Source organism: Podarcis melisellensis (genome assembly GCF_964234715.1).
Source record: "Podarcis melisellensis genome assembly, chromosome: 2".
In the NCBI taxonomy this organism is placed as follows: domain Eukaryota; kingdom Metazoa; phylum Chordata; class Lepidosauria; order Squamata; family Lacertidae; genus Podarcis; species Podarcis melisellensis.
In genome coordinates this window covers 102,818,458-102,837,047 of record NC_138529.1, presented here as the reverse complement: position 1 = coordinate 102,837,047, position 18,590 = coordinate 102,818,458, and the positions used below count along the sequence as shown (strand labels likewise).

The window sequence follows — 18,590 nt, the reverse complement described above, 5'->3', positions numbered from 1 at the left end:
TCTCTCTCTCTCTGTGTGGCGCTCTCCGCCGCTTCCTGCTGGGCATGCGCAGCTGGCCTCGCGCTTCCGTTCCGGCCCCTCCTTCCCCCGACTACCCCGCCGCTCCGTTCCTTTCTCTTTCTCGCGTGTCAGAGAGCGGCGGCGGCGGCGCGAGCGCGGCGGTTCCCTCAGGGCTGACGGAGGGCTCGAGGAGGAGGAGGAGGCAGGACGTGGAGGCGGAGAAAGCGGCGGCGGCGGCGGCCACCCCCCACCTCCGGCTCCAGGCCCGCTTAGAAAGCTGAGGTGGAGAGATAGATAGAGGTGGGCGGCGGCGGCGGCGGCGGCTACGATCACGACCACCGCCACAGTAGTAGTTGTAGCGGCGGCGGCGGCGCCGAGCAGGGACTCCCGCTCTCTCTCTCCGCCTTGTCTCTCTCTGTCTCCCGAGCCCTTCCGTTGAGTCTCCCGCGCGCCTCGGCGGCAAAATGAGCATCGAGATCCCGCCGGGTCTGACGGAGCTGCTGCAGGGCTACACGGTGGAGGTGCTGCGGCACCGGCCGCCGGACCTGCTGGCCTTCGCCGCCGAATATTTCGGCCGCCTGAGGGAAACCCGCGACCAGCAGCAGAGGGAGCTTCAGGCTGGCGTGGGGGCCAGGGGCAAAGGGGTCAACTTCGGCGCGGAGCCCATGCAGACAGAGTCCAACGGCGAGGAAGAGCGCAGGGACGAAGACTCCGACTCCGACTTCGAGCGTGAGTGAGGGGCGGGTCGGGGTCAGGGGGCGAGCTGCTGCTGGTGGTGGGGTGGCTTTCCACCCCGTCCTCTGCCTGGCCTGCAAGTGGGGGTGGGTTGGGGGGGTTGTATTTTAAAGGCTCTAAAGATTATTATTATTATTACTGCCCCCAGACCCCAGGAACTGTAGGAAACAATAGGGGTAGCCCTGTTCAGGGAAGTTTTTAATGTGTGATACCTTAGTGTATTTTTGGTCTTTGTGGAAGCTGCCCAGAGTGGCTGGGGAAACCCAGCCAGATGGGCGGGGTACAAATAAATAATAATTATTTATAATAATAAATATTATTATTATTATAGTTGCCCTTCCATGCGCCTGTGGCTTCAGCAAAAGGGTCGCTTAACGCGGGACTGGTTGCGCTTTTCAGCTCGCATTACAGCCCTTGTTAGTCTGATCAGCGAAAAATGGGCTTAATCCTCTCTCTCCCTCGCTGCTTTACACAGCTTGTTTCTGCGCCAAGGGGGTGGGTGGGTGATCCTCACCGCAGGTTTCTTGAGTTCCACGACGGGAGAAAGGCGAGACATAAAAACGTGCCCGACAGATAAACATGCCAGAAAGGATCCGCAGATAACAGCGAGTGCACAAGGGTGTGCGTGGCTCTCTCCTACACGGAGTAGGTGTGACCTTGCGTGTGTAGTGAAAGAAGGTGCAGTGTATAAGACACAGAGCCTTTCTGTCTTTATTCTTTTCCGCCTGCCAGAGTGGGTTATTAATTATTATGGGTTTGTTGACAGTGCGGTTGCAATAGCAGCTTAATCTTGTCCCCAGCCATTGCATTGTCTGCCCTAGTATCAGGGTACTTGCACACAGCTGGACCTGAAGTTAATTGTTCAGAAGACGTGCCAGTTGCTTTAGAATGTCTGCAGTTGAATCTTAGCCCCCTGGCAAAGAGATAAGGCATGTGAAAGCAAAGCTTGTGGAGTCCTGATGATGATACTATGCCATGCCTTCTATTTAAGTTTGTGGTATATAAATATTTTTATAAAAGCATTTTGCATGGGTGGGAGTAATTTGCCTTGCTTGAGTCAGTCTTAAATGAATGAGAGCCTTCTTGTGAGCAGGGGGAGGGAGGGATTTACGGCTGGAAAGGAAGAAAGCTTTCAAGGAAATCTCAGGAGGGTGGAGGGAGTGGCTTGAAGGAGTCTCCTCTCCATTCTGGGATGTGAGGTGGAGTGGAGAGGATTTACAGCACCCATTTTTGTGTGTGTGGTAGTGTGATCCTAGCCTTTCAGCTATGTTTCTGGAAGGACGAGAAGAGCATGAAGTGAATCCATCATTCTTGGAGCAGAGCTGTTTGTGCAAGTAGTAGGTTCTTTCGTGATGTATGAGAAGGCAGAACCCCCTGGAGATGACCTCAACTTTTGGAGTGAGGTAACAGGCTTTCTCTTTGTGTAGATGTAGGTAACGTTTTGGAGATTCCCACAATAGCATTTAGACTGGACACACTCTGGATATGTTGGAGAAGAATTTGCCATTCTTGAGAGGAGGGAAAAGTAAGGAAGGTTTCTTCCCTCCCTAGTCTCCTTTTTTTTTTTGAAACATTCATAGAAGGTACTGTAACTTCCTGAATTGTGATACACTATTGCTGGGAGTGAGAGTTTGGGCTGTATAAGGCTTGTGTTTGTTAAGATTATGTAGGAGTCTGGGTGAGGACTGTCATGCTGTCATGAGAGCTCCCTCATCCCTTTACAATGATATCTAGCTGGATCAAAAGCAGTCAGTGATTACAGATTTTAAAATCAGGTATTTTATTTTTTTTAAATAGAAAATTCCGAGAGGATATTTGGGTTCATTTATTGCAGCAAATACAGCAAAGAGCTTGTGCCACCTTAAAAGCTAACAAATTACTATGGCTTTCCAGGACTAAATTTGTTAAGACTGTGTGTGATTACTCTTAAATACCAAGTGTCTCCTAATAAAAAATAAAGCATTTGCAGAAGCGCCAAATCGCAACCTGAGCGTCCACTGTACTTGAATATTAAACCTTGTCTAAGCAGTTAATCCCTCAACCATTAATTCTACCAGTTGCATAGTTGAAGGTGGCTTTCCTATGTAAGTGAATACCCAATTTGATCATTTCTCATATACTTTGCCTGCCACATACACACACTTCATTTCCCCCAATAATTATGAACGCTGGTATGAGTGCAGCCTTGGAGTGCCTTATTCCCATGACAGATACTTTACCTTCTTTGTATGTCAGTTGCTCTGTTCTTAATTTCAGAATACTGTATGATAAAAGGCAGGCAGGAAAGGGAAATCTTACAGGGAATTGACATTCTGAAGTTTAGGGATCATGAAATGGTGAGTTTAAATATAGATTCAGTTTCTGGATTAAGAAGCAAGGGAGTGTTGTGAGCAAAGAAGGGTTGTATTGCATTGTGGGGATGAACGAGGGAATATGCATGAGGTAGCTGTAAGAGAAAATAGGGTTGAATGGAATGCTGGGGTTGTGGGAAAATTGTTTTCTGTTGAATTTTAGATCAATTAATTAGGTGTTACAGAAACCAGTAGTAAAGCATAACCAGTTTTCATGGTGAATACTTGAAATGATGTAGGATTTATTTCTTAGCGTGACATATGCTGTTGAAATTTTATAAATGCAAGTAAGTTTAAGTTAAGTATCTCTTAAATTAATTCCTTTAACTTCCTGAGCTAAATATATCTTCAAATAAATTTCATTCCCTTTCCCCCAGAAGATGCAGTACAAGCTGTGGAGGTAAGAAGGGGTTCTCAAGTGATCCATTTGCTTTGTCAGGTTGCACTTTCACCTCTAGCATTGTGTTAGAAACTGGGATAGGAAAGAGAGGAGCCATGTCCAGGTGCCTTTTCCCCCCCTGCCATGGTACCAGACAAGGTGATTCACCTGGCAGCATTTTTTTTTAAAGATGCATCGTTTGCTGCTGCGTTGCTGGGCAAATCAGATGTTTTGCAGGGCAGCACACAGTGCCCGACCAACTGACTGCAACCAAGCAGGTAGAGATGCTAAGCGCAAAAAGTTGGCGCCCAGATATCGCTATCCAGTCATAAAAGGCTGGTTGCCAGTTGCAAAATGTGACTGGCGCCCAGCTAATTTTGAACATTGCATAAGATTAATTTACCTGTCTTTCATCATAGTTAGATGTTTCTAGTCAGCCCAAGCTCTTCTGTCCTTGGATGTAATACTCCTTAACACTAAATCGTGAATTTTGAGTTAATACTCAGTAACTTAGTTCCTAACTTTCCTTCTATGAACGGACCAGACTTAACATTAACGGGAAAGGGATTTCTAGCTTCCCCCTTCCCTTTGCTGTCCCTCGAAAATCTATTCCAGGGGATTGGTGGACCTTTGGAAATGAGGTACAACCCTACAAGAGCATGTAGGGTTTTTGGCTAAAACTCCCCCCCCCTTTAATGGCAGAGTAATTTAGGTTCCAAGCTAATGTGTTTTGTCTCCCAAGTTCCTATTTGAGCCAACCGTCTGCTTAAGTCTGAGAGTTTAATGGCTACAGTTTTGGACCAGAAAGATTCCATTTCAAATCCTGACTGAGCCACAAAGCTTATTTAGTGACCTTGTCAGTCACAATCTCAAGAGCTGTGTGGATAAAATGGATAATCCATATGTGTAGTGGTCAGAGCTCCTTTAGGGAAGGGTGAAATACAACTGTAATAAAATAAGCAGTTAGATTTGTTTATGTAGTAAGTATAGATTTATTATAAATAATTTTCTGCTAATCTGTTTTCTCTCTTTGTATTGGGGTCAGTGTGGTGGTCTTTGGTTTATATAGCAGTTAATGTTGTAACTGCAATCAAGTTTCCCCATCTTCAGAGCAGTTGTGACCAAACTGTGAGCGAATATATTTGAGACTATGTGGGACCAACTTTGAAGACACCTTGGAAATCACAAATGGTTTACAATATTGCCATCAAGGTTTTACCTGAGGCTGGTTACTCAGAATATATTACTGAGTATTATTCAGTCAGTCTCCTGGTTTGTTTCAGAACCCAGTTTGTTACCTTTTAGAACTCTTAATAGTTTGTACTTTGGTTTTCTCCAAGACACTTAATGTAGCCTGTTCTATTGAGATGAGGGCGTGTTCTTTGTTTCACTACTGTCTTGATGATTTAGTGGGACAGGGGTGGGGCTCGTTTTGGTGGTGGTACCTAGGCTGTGGGAGATGTATTTGGCTCCTTTGGTTTTTTTCATTTTCTCATGAATACTGTATTTTCCAATGATGGGGTTTGATTCATTCTCCACACCACCTTTTCTAAGGCTAGTTTCTGTGTTGTTCTTCCATGTATAATATAGTGATTACTGTTTTTTCATCAGTGGTTTAATTAGTGGGGGCCTTTTAGCTGAAAGGAGATATAGTCATATTAACACAACATATTTTATCCTCCAATTGAAGATAAGTCTGGCTCAGCCCAAAATGAATTGTCACTACAATTTTATTTTGTGGGTGAAACATCTTATTTTGCCACTTTTTTTAGTTCGTAAGTTTATTGTACTAGCCAGAGGCCGTGGAAAGTCTATAAAATCAGAAATAGTTTAAAATACAGAGTGAGCAACTGCAGTACACAACAAAATCCTGAAGTATGAGAGAATAGGTAACAAAGATGCCACCATATCCGGACAGATGAAATAATCAATTTTGACCTCCTAGTCCCCCATACAGGTATTTCTTAATCTTTTAAATCTTTTTTGTGGCCATATGACTTTGTTACCCACCTTAAATTCACTACATATGTGGAAATGTGGAATAGGTTAGTCTTATAACTAAATATGCAGTGTGAAATAAGTTTTCAGGGAGTTTTCTGGTGCACCTGAACCCAAGCAGCCTTGCTCTCCCTTCCTTCACTGAGAACTCTCTCATGTACTCCGAGTTCCTGCTTTGTGCAATGCTTCATACGTTCATGACAACGAGCTGGTTGTCAAGTGCTTTGGGGGCTACAGAAAATAGGCTTTTGACAAGCCCTGTCCGTACCTGTATGGCGTTAGTTGTCTTGAGGGAAGTGCCTTTTCCAAAAAGACATTGCAGGCCAAATGGGGAATCATGGCAGGGCCAAGATAGGCCTATGGGCCTAAGGTTCAAAATTAGGGTTCAAAATTAGCAGGGCGCCAGGCGCATTTTGCATCTAAAGATTCTCCATTTGTGAGCACCTCAAAAACTCTGGGTGCTATTTTTGTGCCTGGCTGACACTCGAGGATTACTTAAATGTATGTGCTTTGAAGCCTCGAAGTGTATGTTAAGGATAAACAATATTTTTAAGGAGTTTAACAATAAAGAGTAGGGTGTTTTGAAAACTGAAGTATGGTACAATTTTTTATTGCACCCACTTAAATATGTATTAACAGTTTCTGCTAAAAACGTGGTATTAACAATGTGTCACTTACGTGAATTGTGTATTAGTTCATGCTTTTCAAAATAATAAATAAAAAGTGTTGCCGACACACACCGCAGTGGCGACTAGACATTCTGTTTTGGTGCCCACAACCCAGGTCCCAGAAGCCATTTGGCACCTATCTTTTCTATAACCCAGTGGTTAAAGGGAGCTTCTTTGAAAGTGTGTTCTCATTGCTAATTAACTGATTAAAGATACACTTTTAGCACCAAAGGTGATTACTATATCCGTCAATGTCAGCTGTTACAGCAACTTCCTTTGAACTTTGACAGATGTCAATCACCTGATGCCATTATGATGCCATAGAACGTCCCATTTACATGTCAAAGTTTATCTGTGTGGGCATTCCGCTCTAGGGTTTGCCAGTTACTTAGTATGCATTATTTCCCTTCCCCCTAAATATTCATTTGGTGATAACTTGCTATACACTCTTTTTCTCTTTAAAGCAAAGCAAAGCATATTTACTTTGTATACAATTGTATTTACAATTGAGCAGTGTATTCATTTTTTTCCTAGAAAAAGAGGTGCCGGAATTTGTTGACCTTTTTTTAGGGGGGGGGCACCCAGCCAAAGTTAGGGAGCACAGCCTCTGGTAATTGGCAGTGTCAAATGATGTAGCTTTGGTTTGATATCACACAAATATAAACTTCAGAATCTGTCCATGGGCCTAAACTCGATATAGGTAGAAAAGGCAAACAGTATGAAGGATACCATTTTGTATGCATTCACCTGGGAGTAAGCTCTGTTGAGCCCAGTGTGGCTCACTTCTGAGCAAACTTGCACAGACATATACTTTTATAGACTTATTTAAGCATGTGCACTGCTGAAATATTGTTCAGTCATCTTCTGCTGTTCAAGTCATGCTTTCAAGTCATTGCCAAGTTGTGACCAGGCTTCATAGCCAATAATTATCTCCATTATATGCTAAGTAGTAAAATTTTCTTGGAGCGCATGCAGAATTCTTTTCCCTTTCAACAATGCAAGTAGAAAACTGTCCCACCTTTTCCCACACAGAATTTATGAGAATGACCTATAGAAGAGATGACATGAGTCCCTGCATGTGTCTTCAAAAGTAGAAAACATTGTCCCTATGTCCCTGGCAAGTATTTCATCATACATCAGGGATGGGCAGACATCAGGCTTGTGTGATCTACCTATGGTTCAAGGAGCACCATAATTCAATTCATACAGTGCATAGTGTTTATTCAACTCAGAACTGAAAAACCTACCCACACCTCTAAGTTACCCAACATCATCATCCCTCCTAAGTATTTCCTTTTTCAGATTAATTTAAAGAATTTGTCAAAATTTATAGTCTACTATTAAATATTGATGACAGTTGTGATAGTATTTTTTTAAAAGCTTGTGGATGGTGGGAAATGATTGCCTCATATATCAGATCGTCATTTTTATTTGAATGTCCCATTAGCATGGTAAACAATGCTGAAAGTGGCTCATCACATCAGAAAACTGCACATAATAAAACATAGCAACATTTCAAGATAATTCACTCACAGTGGCAAAGTGTAACAGAAATTAAATAATCATTTAAATGTATTGCATATGTATAAAAGGTGCAGCCTGAGGAATCTGTCAAAACCTAAGGGAGAATAATTATAAAATAATGTGTAATTGCTATTTGACTCCAGACTGGCTGCTTAGAATAATAGCTCTCAATGCTGGTGGTACAATCAAAATATGATTATTTTCTACTTCTACCACATATGATGAACCTTCCTCAAAATTAAATGATACAAAATCACTAGATCCTTTTGTGATGATAGGTTATTTGAAAACATTAATCTAGAATTACCCCAAATAAGGGGATTCTAGCATCAAATCACACTACGCAACATGACTGGCAGAGCTCAACAAAGGCTCAAAGGCAGTCAATTAAAATTTTGTATTTTATAGGTGAGGATCATGGAGACTGAGAGATGCCCAAGGCCAGCCATGGCTGCATTTGCACATAATGGTAAACCACGGTTTAGCATTCTTAATTAGATGATACTTAACTCTTGACACTTGCTCCCGGAACATGATTGTTGAAACTGATTTATGCATCATAGAGCCTGGTCCTCCTGATGTTCCAGCAGTTCCATTCATGTTTCTATAGCCATGGTTTTGTGAATCTGACAGCCACCACTGATTATATCATTCATAAATATACAGGAAAGGCAAATCAGGATCTCAATTTCCTAAATTTTGTGATTTTTCACTTCCACTTCAGGGGGAAAAGGAAAGTGTTTGAAGCCTTTTGATGTTATGGCTCTGAGCCAAAGCTTTAAGCATGAAGTGTGTCAGTGCAAGGACAGAAATGATTCTGTCTTTACCATGGAATGCCAAATAGAGATTCTGCAAATACTGAGTTAACGTCAGATCCTGTGTCTCTATTCTTTACACTCTAGCTGATAATGACTTTTCCTTTAAAAAAATAAAGGTACTGCTAGGCTTCAGCAGTTCAACAAATTTATTTAAGGCATTGCTGATTGATCTGTATCTCCCAACACAGTAGAAAGAAACATAACTAGGTTTGTCTTCTAGATCCACCTCTTAAGTGAACTGGGGATGAGTGATCCCAGTCATATGGATATGTGACATTTTCCAGCACTGTTTTCCTACTTTATATATCCACAAATGAGATCTTCACGGTGGATGATGCAGCCAACATGGGAAAAATATGGAAACTGGACCACTTTTCAGGAGTACATTAAGACATCTTGGGTCATGACTTTGCCAGCATGTATCACACGCTGGAGGTGGTAGACAATTTTGCCTGCGTGGGCTCTACCATAACCAGCAACCTTTCCATTGATGCTGAGCTAGGCAAATGTACTGGTAAGGCAGCTATGGCAATGGCTCACCTCTCCAAAAGGGTCTGGGAGAATGTGATGCTAGCAACCAATACTAAGACGAGGGTTTGTCAGACTTGCATGTTGAGCATACTGCTTTATGTAAGTGAGTCATGGGCAACTTACACCCACCAGAAGCGATGCCACAACACCTTCCATGTGCACTGCATCAGGAAGATTTTGGGCACCACAGGGCAGAACTGAGTCTCAAGCAAAGATATGCTCTCCCAAGCCTATATTGGTCTCTAGAGCCACAGCAGGCATTGTAACTCCCAACTGTTTGACTTTACCCTTGATGGTGCACTCTTCCATTGTCTCTCTTCAGACATATGGATGCCAACTATAGCGATAGGAACTTTCCTTTCTTTCTACTGTTACAGGTCTTCCACGTGCTGCAATACTCTGAAGTTTATCCTGTAGTACATTGTCATTGTCAGTGCTTTTCATGAGCATTATTTGCTTCACTACTGTGGCTTGTTTCCTGCTTGCTAGAGAATTCTTCAGATAATTATGCATCATGTCAGCAAGATTAGCACTGATTTGGAAGATTCGTCTCTGTAGCGTGGTGCTGTATTGGAATTTGCTGTGTTTGAATCTAAAATCACAACATTTCTGCAGTATTTTGTTGACAATTTTTCAATCAGAATTTGTTTAGCATGAGTGATGTTCCATGTAATAGCAACACAGGCTTTAGTCTTTGAGTCATCTTCTTTAGTGACTGCTGAAAGTAGTGTGTTTGACTGCTTTAATGTAGTTTAATTTATTTTTCCTTAATTCTGGTATTCTGATTAAATATTCTTTGTGATTCTTTCCTAACAGTGTTTCAAATAGTTTCCTTTGTTGTGAGTGATGCATTGCAGATAAGACACTGGTATTTGCATCTTAACAGTGAATGCAAGTTCTTCTTCCCATTTTGGCAGAGGTGCCCAAACTTTTTTCAAAGAGGGCCAGATTTGATGAAGTTGACCTTTTTTTAGGATTGAAGTTGTTTAGCTTTTTTTTGGATTTTACCCCAAGATCCACAGGAGCCGGATTAAACCGACCGGTGGGCCAGATTAGGTCCCTGAAACGGACGTTGGACATGCCTGGCCTAAAGTTTCAGTTTGATTCATACTTTCTTTTCTTATGACTTGCTCTCATTCTTTTATGGGCACTTCCCATTAATTCAGTGCCCTGTGAAAAACCTTTAGTGTGGCAGATTAAGTACTACTACTTTCTCCTGTGTGCTCCCCTTTCCTTTCAATTACCTGCTGGCCAAACAGCTGCAGAGATCAGGGATTGTTAAGGCAATCAAAAATTTTGGGGAGGATACCTCGTATTCCCAGATGTTGTTTGACTATCATACTGGCTGGTGGTAATGATATTTTTGTCCAACAGCATATGGGGTCTTAAGGTTGGGAAAGGCTGGTTTAAAGTTCAAATAATGTTTTTAAAAAGCCAGGTGGGGAGAAGTGCACAAAGCAAAGGCTTGCTGAGACTTTCTCCTGTGGTTCTAAACTAACAGTTAGAGTCATGCACAAAATGGGCACTTGCTTCTATGTTTGCATGGAAATACTCTCTCAATTTTATCAGTGTTCCCTGCAGCATATGAAACTGTTATAGGTATTTATTTAAAAAATAAACTGTATAATGAAAATATGAATGTCCAAGTTAGGTTTTTTGTGTGACTATAAAAAAAAAATTAAAAAAAATATAATTGGATAAATACGGTCTCAGATCATACGTGAAAGATAGTTTTCTTTCCTTCTGAATAATAATTATTTATATCTGTATTTTTAGTTTGAAGACAACAGGTCAATTTCATCAACATTTACTCTAACATCTACAGCTTCTGCTTTTGTGAATGTTTCACAGATATGCCTAGAATGTTATTTACATACATTGGCATTTGTATGTATTTTTTCTACACAATTATGTGTGTTTGCTAACATATTTCTGATAGCCTGATGCAGTGAGGGTATACAGATTGTGAAGGATTAAAGTGTACTTTGCCAGAAGTGTGACAAAGTTGCTTCTGACCCAAGAAAGCTTATGTCAAAATAAATTTGTTGGTCTTTAGGGCATCACAAGGCTCTTTGTAATGTTCTTTTTGAAGGCAATATATCTTTGCATTATGCCAAACGGCCTGTGATAAGGGCACTACTTGTCTTTTTCTTTGACTATTTAGATACCTTTCTCCTGGTTCTTAAATATTTTCTATAATACTGGGAAGTATTCAAAATTGTGGGATTTTTGTTTTGTTTTATTTCTTTTGGAATATACAAGCTTCCTGAAGTACATGAGATACCTAGCTGTTTTTGCATGGCAGTATTCTGTCCTAATCTCACATCTCATTAGAAGAGCTGACCTCTGTAGTTTATGCAAGATAGGTGCTGTCTTCCTAGAATACAAAGCTGCTTAATTACCAAGAAATAGCTGTTGTTAGCTGAAGAGGGATTTTTTTTGACTTGCTGGTTAAATATACATGACTAGTCAGTTCTTGGATACCAACCAGTTTTATAAAATTCTGTCTACACAAGAATAAAGACACTGTTAACCAGAGCTGAAAAGGAGAGGGGAGAGGAATAACATCTTAAATCCATACACATATATGTGTGATCTAGTATTTTGACTCCTAAAGCGCAGTGTTTAGAAAAGTAAGTGTACTATGTTTTTGTGATGGAAAGTTGGGAGATTAGTGTTTCTTTTCTTCCCTTCAGAATCAAGTTCTGTTTGGTTTTTTACTGCTTGTTTCAAAGCACCCAAAGTTTCATAGAACCTATAGGAAATCTGGGACTAAATGTTCTGTTAAAGCTGGGTTGTTGCTGGGAGAACTTGGTGACTCACGAGCAAAATGTTGAAACTTCGATTAAAACCATCTTGCTTTCCAACTACAGGTATGATTGAATATAAGTAATCAGTTTAGATCCCCCTGATCTGTGCCACATTTACTGTCACCTTTTATTTTGGAGTACTAGGTGAAGATTTTCTTAACTTTTGATTTTGAAATATAAAAGACAAATATTGTTACACCAATATTCTGGGTTCTTTTATAGCAAAGTGGCTTTGAATGTGTGCTTGCTGCACCAACAATATATGTGATACTTATTATGCATGCTGCTCCCTATTACTGAAGCAGCTGGCAATCATCCAGTTTCTAAAGGTTTTAAAATAGCTATTCCTCAAAATCCTCCTTGGCTTTGCTTATTCTTCTGTCTTAATGCCAGAATTGACGGGCTTTGGTTTCCCCTGCCTGCATTTGTTCACTGATGTTTTTAGCCCTATGAATTATACTTGTAAGTTTGTATTATACCAACTTTGCATTTAGCCCAATGCTTCTTTAAATGTTTTGAACCTGGATGCCTCCACCCCAAGCTTACTCCCTGACCCAACCCCCAATGCATCACCAGTCATGTGTTCCACAGCTGAAAGTGCAGAGAACCTTGCATGTAGTTGTGTACAGACAGCCTGGTGCTGCATGTAATGAGGTTGCAGCTGCCCGCCCCCCAACCTTGTTTAGAAGAAGAAGAAGAAGAAGAAGAAGAGTTTGGATTTGATATCCCGCCTTTCACTCCCCTTCAGGAGTCTCAAAGCGGCTAACAATCTCCTTTCCCTTCCTCCCCCACAACAAACACTCTGTGAGGTGAGTGGGGCTGAGAGACTTCAAAGAAGTGTGACTGGCCCAAGGTCACCCAGCAGCTGCATGTGGAGGAGCGGAGACACGAACCCGGTTCCCCAGATTACGAGACTACCGCTCTTAACCACTACACCACACTGTTTAGAGAAACACAAGAAGAAATCATCTTTGGTTTTTTATTCTTTTCAAATCACTTTGCAGGGGAATGACAGGATCTTCTGTTATGGGGCAGAGAAACCACTTCAGGATTTTGCCCTTCCCTTTAACTTCCGTATCCAAGAGCTCTAAGCGCCCCAACACAACCTTCCCTACAATTTGTCAGTCAGGGTTTGTCATGTGAGTAGGGCAAGTAGCAATTCCTTCTCAGTAAGTAGTTTAGACCAGTTATTAAAACTATCCTGTCAGTTAAATTTGTGTGGGCAGACAGCTTGGCAGGCCTTTTGTGTGGTGATAGCGGAGTTAGGATTTGGAGGGGGGACTGAAGAGTTAAAATCATAAACCCATTGCATTGAAAACCTAAATACAGTGGTACCTCAGGTTACGTACTTAATTTGTTCCGGAGGTCCGTTCTTAACCTGAAACTGTTCTTAACCTGAAGCACCACTTTGGCTAATGGGGCCTCCTGCTGCTGCCGCTCCACTGCTGTGCGATTTCTGTTCTCATCCTGAAGCAAAGTTCTTAAACTGAGGTACTATTTCTGGGTTAGCGGAGTCTGTAACCTGAAGTGTATGTAACCCGAGGTACCACTGTATTTGTAATGGAGTATGTAATTTTTAAAATACTACCAAGTCCACATTTCCTTTTTGTTCAGAATATTAGAAGGTAGGAGTAGGTTTCCTACATACTATGCACGTGGGTAGTACACTGCTTATTTGTGTTTCATTCTCTATAAAGTCAAAATGGCAAGAAATTTTATTTTTCAAAAATAAAATGGAGCATTCAGAATCAGGCATGAGAATGCATCTCCACCATTGCGATGAAACTGGAAAGCAGGAAACCCAACAGCCCACAAATTCTCTTCTCCAGAACAGATTTTGAACAAGCAAGAACCAGAAGTCCTGTCCAGTAGAAACTGCCACTGTTTCTTACTTTCTCCATATCCCACACAAAAGGAAGAAAACCCCATCCAACCCCCAAGCCCTTTGTGCATCCCAGAGGTTGCTGGGAATGAGATTGGTGGTGACCACATACATCTTACTAGAAAGCTGTTCTAGCATTTGTGCCATGAATAAGTGCTTCGTATGACAGCAGTTGTTGCTTGAGATTTATCTTGTACTATTGTGTGGTGTAGACAAGCTAAAGAGATTTTAAAACTTGTTTAAACTGTTCCCTAGTGTTTTGAGTTTGCTGTCTTTTTCTGTCTATGCCACTTCATCAGGCCACATGGTATGCTAGTTATACATGAGGTGGTTTCTTTTGTTTTCTTCCCAAGAGATCCTGAGGAAATGTGTTCAGGGTCAGACTAAAGATCCATCTAGGCCAGCATTCTGTCTCTAGCAATGACCATCATAATGTATTATTTATAAACTGTCTAATATGCATTTGTGCTGTATATAATTGATCCCATGTGATTCGTCCTCAGCACCTGGTCGTTGGGCTATAGTTTTCTGAAGAAAGAGTTTATATATACACACCCTTTTGTGGTTATTATCCATTGATTGATCATTTCTTAATAAATTTGTCTAATCCTCTTGGTAAGGCCATCTAAAGAAGTTGCTATTACATCTTGTTGTAGCGGAATTCCCTGTAAATTATGAATTTCAACTACCTAATATTAGTATTTCTAATACCTATCAATTTATTGCAGGTCAGTAATGTGTTCAGACAAAATTTTTTTCCCCTGCTTTTCACTGTTTCAGACAGAGTATTTCTACCAAGTTCTCCCATAGTCACAAGTCCCAAACACACTTTCCCTCATATGTGAGTTCTTTGCAAATGGAAACCTTTTCCTTTCCTTTTACCCCTTATTTTGGAATTTGTACTATTTTCATACCACACTAGGCCAAACCATGGCTTAGCATGACGTGAATTTGCAGCCTGCTGGCAAGACATCTGTGACTGCTTTTTCCTCGGTCATTTTTCTACTGCACCGAGGTGAATGAATCATGTCAGCTAACAAAGCAACATTCACCAGAATTTTCTGATTGGTTATCTGATCACATATCAATTACACTATCGTATTCAATTTTGGAAAAGGAAGTGTAGTCAGCTTCTGTTTGATAGCAAGCAGAGTCTGTTCTCTTTTCTCTCCCCCCACCCCCAATACATTCCACTTGAACTTGATTGTTGCTTAGGGAAACGATCAGGCCCTTGTTAGCAAGCAGTCTGTTTCTCCCAGTCTCCCCTGTTTATGACTTTGAAAGTCTAACTAAATTTTAAATTAAATGCAGAAATTAATAACATTGTTTTCTTCATTAAAGTAAAATTTTTGCTCTTGATCAAAACACCGGCTTGTGGAAAATCTCCACAATGCTGGTCAAAAATCCTTTGTTTTTAATCCGGTTTGCTGGTACCAACATTTGTGGCCATCAAACACCTGTCTACTCTAGATGTGTTTTACTTGCAGGCAGCGACTCTTCTGAATAGGAGGGAGATGAGCTGCTACCTGGATCTGATCCATGGTCAGAGACTCATTGGCACTGGGGATACCAGATGAGAACCCCTGATGTTGGGCACTTTCAAGCTCTCAAGCTTTTGGCAGCTGCTTAACCATACTGACCTCTGCAACAGGTTGTCTTTATTGAGCCATTTGCCATCATCAGTGTTCCCCATTGCAAATTATGTGATCAAAAGCTACCTGGATCTTTGAATGTAAAACAGGATGGCTTATTTCACACATTGTAATTTTCCTTGTGTATTATATTGATGACTTAGTTCAGGCTGTCCAACTTCCAAGAGACTGTCATCTACTACCGCTATATAAAAACTTCAGTGATCTACCCATTGGATTGACCACCATAGTTGTTGAGCTTTTTTTAGGGAGCCAGAGATGTTGAGCTTTTTTGGGGGGGGGAGTATTTAACTGAGGGTCCCAGGATCGACCACGGACATCCCACGATCGACCAGTAGGCCTTACTTAGTGGATGAATAGGCTGGTACCAACTTTTTCTTAATATTATAGCAGGTAATGTGTGGGTATAGTTAGATGTTTCCTGTGAAACACCCAAAGAAACAATACCGAGAGTTGCTAAACCGACTGACCACTCAACAGCTGCAAAGGCCTGTCAGCATAAAGAGATCTTCAAGAGATTTCAGAAAGTCAGAATCTAGAACCTCTGCTGGGAGCATTTTCCACCAAATGGCACCAGCAACATGCGATTTCTAACTTGTAGTAGACAAGCAAGAGGGAGCAAGCTTGTTTTCTCCTACTCTGGAGGGTAGGACTTGAACCTCAAGTTACAAGAAAGGAGATTCTGACTAAACATTCGTAAAAACTTTCTGACAGTAAAAGCAGTTTGGCAGTGGAACAGACTCCCATGAGAGGTGGTGGACTCTTTCCTTGGAGGTTTTTAAGCAGAGGTTGGATGGTCATCTGTCATGGATGCTTTAGCTGAGATTTAAAACAGCTGGTCTGCCTTGAGGCATAGGGATTAATTGGAAAGAGTCTTTTTATTGCTGCTTGGATATTTATTTACTCCTTTCACTTTTATCTCACCCTTCCTCCCACTCTCTCAGGGCGCCATACCTAGTTTATCTGCTTTATCTTCGCAGCAATCCTGTGAGGTGAGTTAAGCTAAGACGTAGTGACTCACCAAAGGTCACCTAGTAGGCTTAATGTTCTTCATGGCCCCTGTTTGGTGTCATTTATAGGTTCTGCACCTATGCAGAGCAAAGTTCAAAATCTTCGAGGGGCCTCTCTCATGGCTATCACTTATGTGAGTGGGGCAAGTTCCTCATTCACATCGCAGCCAAACCTTGCATCAAACTCCTGCTTTGTGCTGCAGAAAAACTGCCTGGCACTTGTTTAACCATTGTTGTAAGGAAAACAATGGAAAGAATTGAGTTAAGAAGCAAAGTATTATAGTCACCTAAATAGTTTTCTTTAAACGTATCAATATCCTCCACAGTACAAAAGCTGTTGAAACTAGCTTTAATTTTCCTTGTGTGTTCTGACAGTGCAAATGTCATTTTCATGCCCACCAACATTAGTCGCTTTGCATGATAGGGCAGTATATGGATACTTTCATAAATACATAAATGGTCATTGTGTTTGCAGTATGTAGCTCTGTATTAAGATTTTAAAAATATAGTTGGGTTTTGCTATAGTGCAGCTCTACTCTTCTGATAGCTGAACCTGTTTCCTTAAATATTTATTTTTATTTGTTTATGTGAAATATTAATATACAGTATATTAATCACAGGCTGTTCATATAAAAATTACAATAGGTATTAATTGTCCACGTAAATATGGAGGCTATGTACTGAGTCATTGCATCATCCTGCTTGCTTTGGAAATGCAATACAAATTTGACTACTTGCAGCCACTGAGCACTGGCAAACAGCATGTTAGAAGCAGATGGGATCAGAACTGCTCCAGGATATTAAAAGTTTAATTTTCTGCCTGTCCTCTGGATCCTCACATTATATTATTTAAATAGATCATCAATTTTTCAGCGGGACATTTATTATAAAGCTTCTTGAGCAAATGCCAACAGCTAGTGTCTAGTATTCACACTCACACTGTTGTGTGTTGATGGCTATGGCATCATTCCAAAGGTACATTGCAGACCTCTTCTGAATACTGATGCACACAACATTCAAACTGTGTATTCCTTTAACCTTAGGACCACAATTAATCTGAAAGAATTTTAATTGATTAATCATGAGAGTTTCAGTTGATCATGTATGATTGAAACAAAGCATATATTAGACATGTGTGTCTTAGCAGGCATGATAAGGAGAGATTTCCCTCTGTTTTAAGAGAAGGGAGAATGCCTTTTCAGATGGTGCTAGCACTTTAAAAAAGTATGCTGCTAGCTAATTGGGGATGCCTTAGCTGATTAAAAGTGTTTTTTAATCGATTTAATGAGTTAAATGTTACAACCCTGCCATAAACATAGCATGCTCAGCAGTGTTAACACAGTGTTGGTGGTGGGTTAGGAAAATGTTACGTTCAGCATTGAACTGGAGTCCAAACAGTCATTTTTGCCCCATTGTGTAAATAAGAAATGTAAACCTAGCATATAATTGTCTACAATAATTTTCCTTTATGTATGTACATTTTGTTTCATGACATGCTGTAAAAGTGAGTTGGGCACTTGTAAAATGGATGCTACACTCACTAAATAAACATAGCTTATGAAAGATGTAAAGTGTGCAGGAGAATGTCTTTGCTATTTGTAATAGTTGGTAATTAGAAAGTTGACAGTGTGACACTTCCAGAATCTTTGAATGTTCAGTGAAAGCAATTTTCTTAACGTGTGCAGGAGTGGCAAGCATACAAAGCATGCTGGAAGCTGCATACTGTTTCACATTTGAAAAATGGCTTGAAGCAAACTACAAGAAACTACAGTTTGCATGTAACTCTAAACCATGGTTTAGTGCTATGTGCAAATGCAGAAAAGAAGCTCGCATGCATTCCCTTCTCTTCCTTTGTGGCCAGAGGAAAGATTTTGACACAAGCCCCAAAATGTGGCTTGTCTAACCATAGATGTGGTTTAAAATGAACTCTGACGACAACAACAACAACAACAATTTATTACTTATACCCTGCCCATCTGGCTGGGTTTCCCCAGCCCACTGTGGGCGGCTTTCAACAGGAGATTTAAAATACATTAAAACAGCAGTCGTTTAAAAAACAACAAAAACTTCCCCAAACAGGGCTGCCTTCAGATGTCTTCTAAGCGTCAGATAATTGTTTATTCCTTTGACATCTGATGGGAGGGCATTCCACAGGGCGGGAGCCACTATTGAGAAGGCCCCCTGCCTGGTTCCCTGTAACTTTGCTTCTCACAGTGAGGGAACTGCCAGAAG

The 18,590-nt window shown here is 41.0% G+C and overlaps 1 protein-coding gene across 1 annotated transcript in view; it reads left to right on the top strand.

Moving 5' to 3' along the window:
• The first annotated feature begins 38 nt into the window (after window positions 1-38).
• Window positions 39-18,590, top strand: part of PRKAR2A (protein kinase cAMP-dependent type II regulatory subunit alpha) — an 80,666-nt gene continuing 62,114 nt past the window's right edge. The window contains exon 1 of the mRNA XM_081902988.1: window positions 39-729. Coding sequence (XP_081759114.1) covers window positions 465-729 — 265 coding nt within the window. The 5' untranslated portion in view covers window positions 39-464. The remainder of the gene's footprint in view (window positions 730-18,590) is intronic.